The 6,185-nt window shown below is 40.4% G+C and overlaps 1 protein-coding gene across 1 annotated transcript in view; it reads right to left on the bottom strand.

Moving 5' to 3' along the window:
- GDI2 (GDP dissociation inhibitor 2) overlaps positions 1–6,185 on the bottom strand; it is a 771,636-nt gene that overhangs the window by 397,330 nt on the left and 368,121 nt on the right. The window contains 1 exon segment of the mRNA XM_044088823.1: positions 5,212–5,231. Within this exon segment, the coding sequence (XP_043944758.1) occupies positions 5,212–5,231 (20 nt within the window).

Raw genomic sequence — 6,185 nt, 5'->3', positions numbered from 1 at the left:
TATATACATATACATATATACATTCATGTCAGTCGACTCCCCCACAGTCGGTCACCTCTTCGGGATTCCTAAAATCCACAAAAACCAAACCGACCCCCCAATGAGACACATTGTCTCATCCAAAAGAACCAAAACAGAATTCATTTCTGAACTTCTAGACTTCTATTTCAATCCAATAGTGCGAAGTTCTAAATTCTACCGCAAAGATTCCTGGATGTGCCTAAAAGAAATCCACAATATCCAAAGCCAGGGTCTCCAAGGCCCAGTACAGCTGGTAACCCTTGACGTTACAGCACTATACCCCAGCATTCTCCACCAAGAAGGGATACAACTACCTAAAAAATACCTCGTGTCGCACAGACACATGGGTACAGAACGAGCGGATACCCTCTGCACACTACTCAAACTAGTGTTAGACAACAACTATTTCGAGTTTGAGGATACCATCTACAAGCAACTCAAAGGCGTTGCCATGGGAGCCAAAATGGCACCCTCCTATGCAAACCTTGTACTTTGTGCATGGGAAGAAGAAACTCTTACCCAGTTAAAGGATTTTAACAAGGTCAGCATGTACAAAAGATACATAGATGACCTCTTCCTTCTCTGGAACGGCACGCATCAGGAACTAGACATGTTCCTGAACGAACTTATGCACAGTATACCTTTCCTTAATTTCACCATAGGAAACAGAGGTACTACTGTGAACTTCCTTGACATCGAGCTAAGCTTCGACATAAACAAGGGCACCTTTACCTCCAATATTTATAGGAAACCCACCCACAGAAACAATATGCTAGACTTCAGGAGTCTGCACCCCAACTTCATGAAGAAGAATGTAATCAAAGGACAATTCGTCAGACTCAGCAGAATAGTCAGCAATGACGAAACATTTACCGTAAAGAACCAACAGCTCAAGCAAATGTTTCTAGACAAGCATTACCCAAGAGGACTAGTCAACAAGGTAGCCCAGGAAGTGACAGAAAATAGACACTCCAGGCACCAGCCCATTCTAGTCTACGGGGATTTCAAAAAAACCAAACAAAAAGAAGAACCCACACCCAGGTTCCCTATTCCCATCTCCACAGATGGCAATAAGATTAAAACCACCCTGTTAAATAACTGGGACATCCTCAATTGCAATCCTGACCTCAACAAAACTTTAGGTGAAGCACCCATCTTCACCCACAAAAAATGTGAGTCCCTCAAGACCCTTCTTGAAAGAAGAAAAACTCTCCACAACAAGGGCACAAAACAAGGGACCTTCCCCTGTGGACATTGCACATGCTGTCAATATATCAGCACTGATAACAATGTCACAATTGGCAACCACAAACCAATCAGACCACAGGGGCATTTAGACTGTAGCTCCACACAGGTGGTATACTTAAGCAGGTGCATACACTGCCCCTGCTTCTACATAGGCATTTCTGTCTAGTATGGGAAGCAGCTGATGAAGAGCTAGCATTTTGAATTTTGGGATTTCCAAAAAAGTGTTTAGGATAGACAGGTCCAGAACAGGATGCCAGGAATAGTCTTTTCTGGGTACCAAGAAAAGTAGAGTAGAAACCTTGCCCCCATTCTTCTTCTGGGACAGGTTGAACAGCCCTGATGCTTAGAAGAGAGAGGACTTGCCTTTGAGCCTCTGCCCACTGACATGGGGGTAGGTATGGCCAAACATTTGAGGTTGGTAAGGAGCGGAAGTGAAATCTGTATCCCTGGGAAACTATTTAAAACCCATTTGTCTTGGGTAACGAGTTCCCAATTCTTTGCTTGTAGGGCGATCTTTCCCCCCTAAAGAAAGTCAGTTGAGCAGGGCTTGGAAGGTTTAAAATTAAGTCATTGTGACAGTTTACCATAGGGGGGGTATCTTACTACTCCCAGCTTTGGAAGTGGGAGCCCACCACTGCTTAGGCCTGTGAGTACCTTGGGTCTGAAGCCTGGGTGTTTTGCTGGTATTGGGTTCGGACTGAAGCCCTGGAAGAGGCAGGAAAAGACCAATTCTTAGAAGGCCAATGCCTACTAAATCTGGGAGGCTTCACCTGCAGGAAATGTAACAGTTGGCATAGATTTAGCTTTTTCCTCCATCTTTTTAGGTGGCACTTCTGCTTTGTTGCCAAACAGGCAGTCTTGGTTTAAGGAGCATCCAGTAATTTAGCTTTAACATGATCTGGCAAAGATTGCTTTTTAAGCCAAGCATGCCTAATAAGTACAGACCCAGTGACAGCAGCCCTGTCAGATGCCTCTAATGAATCAAAACCACATTGCAAATTATCTTTTCCAACTTGTTCAGAAGAATACATTAAATCCTGTAATTCTTTATTTTCAGCATAGTCAGGAATCATCATTTTCTGTTTAAGCAATCCAATAATAAGTCGCTGATACTTTAACGTATGAAACTGGCAGTTTAAGGCCCCACTGGCCAAAGTTGCAGAAGTGTATACCTTCTTACCCCATCTAGCAAGGGCCCTGGAATCTCTATCAGGGGGGGTAGGGTTTTTGGTAGTAGTAGTCTTAATGCCCTTTGATTCCTGTGAAATGGTCTCAGGATCCACAGTAGGATTTTTAAAGAGGAACTTGTAAGAGTCAGGTACCCTGTAATACCAGTTAGGTTTTCTGGGTGCAGGAGGAAGTGTGTCAGGGGCCAGCCTAGATTCCGCGAAGGCATCATCCACAATGTCCAGTACAGGAGGGATGGCTAAAGGTCTGTGTTGAGGTAGGAGTAAGAATTCCCTAAGCCTCTTTTTGGAGTCAGAATAATCCTGGCTTTCCCAGCGGAAATGCTCCCTAAGAGTATGCAAGGTTTCACCAAAAGAGAAATCCTCTGGAGGGGAAGCAGAGAGAATAGAGTCCTCTGCATCAGAATCTTCATAGGTAGATAAGGGCAACTCCTGGCCATCAGAGAAAACAAATTTCAGAATCCTGATCAGAAGAATCAGAAGGAAAATCAGTCCCATGTCTCAGAGGTAGAAGGGTGGCTTCCCCTGATTAAGGTAATACGGTCTTCAGCCATTCTTATTTGGGTTTTAGGCGTAGGGGCCTGACCATGTGGTCTGGGCATCTGTTTTCTAGGCATGGATTGAGTTTTAGGCCTTGAAGAAGATGGCGTTGGTTTAATATGCAAGTCAGTAGGCCTGAATACACCCTCAGAAGCCGGTGCCTGCACAGCGGCTCCAGACCCATCCAAGGTAGAGACATCCGCAGGTTCTACAGTTGAAGCATCATGCGGCATACCAGACTCTGAATGGGTCTCAGTAGAGGCCTGCAAATCTGAAGTAGTGGTTATCAGGGGCTGCAAAAGCACTTCACTGAGTACCGGCGAACTGACCGCAGCTTTGGACCTATGCGGTCTGTCTTTATCTTTGCATTTTTTCAGAATGTCGGCAGTCGGGTGGCTTACTGAAGCCATTTCTGGATAATTGAACAGAGTGCCAAAATATTTAGATGCGAAAATTAACTGACGAATAGTACGAGGTTTGAATAAGGCACAAAACCGACAGCGAGGTACGTCATGGTCTGGGCCTAGGCAAGGAATGCAGTACAAATGAAAATCTTTGAGTTATTTGCTTTTCACAAGAAATACAATTGTTAACCTTTACTGACCGGTTTAGAGCAAGAAAAAAGGATCCCCAGCGGGGTACCTGGATTAGTTGAAGACTTCGGATCTGAAACTCATATTTCAGGAGTCGGCCGACCGGCATTTGCAAACTGCTTCTGCTTCGGGCACCGCACGGCAAGTAAGACTGATGTAATGGCGTCAGCTGCATGCTTTATACCCCTGACTACCTGACATCATAGAAGAAGAGACAGCAACTGATGCAGGACCCAAGACTTTGATAATCAGGCCGACTGAAGGCTATCTGCAAGCAGATAACCCAAATATAATAATCACAAAAAGCAACCCGTAGGTAAAACCACAAGTACAAATGAGCGGAGACCAATCCTTAGCTCGAACAGGACCAAAAATAATACGCCTTCCACTTTATGTAGGTTAAAATCCTTTGGTTTAATTCGGACAATCCACAAAAAACGAGCTAATGTTACATAAAACACACTCCTGGTTAAGCGCTTTCATCTGAGGGACTCAGATTTCATCAGAACCAGCAACCATACATATTAACTTCCTTTTATATGAACATTGGCACCAAAAACATTTTGTCTGTGAAACTTTCTTAAAGGTGCATATCCAAAAGTACTTAAAGAATCTTATTTCCCAAGAAGGAACAATCATTACTGCTTATGCAAAACTACATTGAATTAGACTGTGCAAAAAATGCAATAAATATCACAATAATGCAATAATATATTTAAATACATAATTAAAAATTTTTTTTTGTAAATATATTACTTACAAATCCTAAAATACTTAAAATGGATATTTATTTATAAATATATATTCTTTTTAAAAATGTATGTTGTGAAAATTTTAGAATATGAAAAAATAATACTCAATTAACAACTAAACAATAAAACTTGGTCAATGAATTCGGTGTATCCTTGTACAGTAGGGAATAATAAAATGTTAAATGAGAATGAAATAAGTACCTCTTTATATCTTATGCCCTATCCAGGCTTAAAAATGGCTTAATACTAATGAAATCGTTTAGGCCAGGTGCAGTGGTGGCATCACAAAATATCTGCCACTCACTTTCTTTGTACGCTAACCATGTTTTCCAATTGCCACCGTATGATGTTGTTTCTACTTGGTCTATGATCATAAATTTAAAAGTGTGGTCATCTCCCTTCTCCATAATGTGCTTACTGAGGGCATTTTTAGTATCTTTCTTCTTAATTTTATAAAGATGTTCATATATTCTGGTCTTAAATTTTCTCTCTGTCTTGCCTATGTAATAGGCAGGACAGAGAGTACAAGTAGCCAGGTATATGACCCTCTGACTGTTGCAGTTTCCTGATATACTTTTACACCTAGTTCTCATTAAATTGTCAATAGTGACCACACTTTTATCATTGATGTTCTTACACTGCTTGCAAGAACCACATTTTTTCGTGGCCTCTTTTTTCTTTTGTGTCCCACCTGTCCCTTTTACTTCCAGAAGTTTTTTTCAAGTTGAGTGCAGTTTTGTAGACACAAATGGGGTTCTTATCAAGATTTGACATGTTAGTGTCAGGTATATTTAATAATTCCCAATGCCTTTTATAATTTCTTTACCAAGTTTGAAAAAGGACTAAATAAAATAATGCAAACTGTCCTACTTATTTGGGAATTTTTCTTTCTATTATCTAATAAAACCTGACCTAACAAGGGTTTATATTTCGTACCCCAATTTCCTTTAACATAGTTAGCCACATTTTCTACCATTTTCTTTGGGTATTTTCTATCCAAAAACATCATTGTGATGTTTTCTATTTCCTCTTCCATACTCTCCCTAGAGGAACTCATCCTCACTGCACGAATAAACTGGCCCTTAATAACATTTTTAAACACATGTTGTGGATGGCAACTACTATAATCAATGTAGTCATTAGAGAAGGTAGACTTTCTGAAAATTTTGGAAGTAAAACCATCTTTAGAGGAACTAATATAGGTGTCTAAATATGGTATACCCACTTTATCTACCTTGTATGTAAACTTTAAAAAATTCGTACTTGAATTTATATAGTCTACAAAAAACCTTATATCTTCTGGGGGCCCCTTCCAAATAATAAACAAGTCATCCAGGTACCTGGAGTAAAGGGAAATATGTTTGAAAAATTGACAAGGGAACAAAAACCTATTTTCCCATTCTAGCATGATCAGGTTTAGAAAATGGGGCACAAGATGCCCCCATAGCCACACCCCTGGTCTGCCTGAAAATTCTCCTTCATGAGAGATGTAATTATGGTCAAGTATGAGCCCCATCATGTCAATTATTAAACTGATTCTATCCCAACTTAATTCTGAATATTTTTTCAAGCTATGCTCAAAAAATTCCAACCCTGTAGAAGTAGGGATACATGAGAATAAGTCTTTCACATCTATTGTTACAAATGTGAGATTGTTAGACCAAACCTCTGGTGTAATTTTGCTCAAAAATTCCCAGGAATCTTTTATCATATGTGGAACTTTGTTGTATATATGTTTGGTCCATTGATCGATGGAAACTCCCATGTTGTAAGTCTTTGAATGTGAACCAGAAATGATAGGCCTAAAAGGAGGGGTATCTATACATTTGTGTATCTTAGGAATT

Source organism: Protopterus annectens, chromosome 11.part0, assembly GCF_019279795.1.
Source record: "Protopterus annectens isolate FY-2018-M chromosome 11.part0, PAN1.0, whole genome shotgun sequence".
Lineage (NCBI taxonomy): Eukaryota > Metazoa > Chordata > Ceratodontiformes > Protopteridae > Protopterus > Protopterus annectens.
Note: the sequence above shows the minus strand (reverse complement) of the source record. Positions and strands in the feature narration are given on the sequence as shown.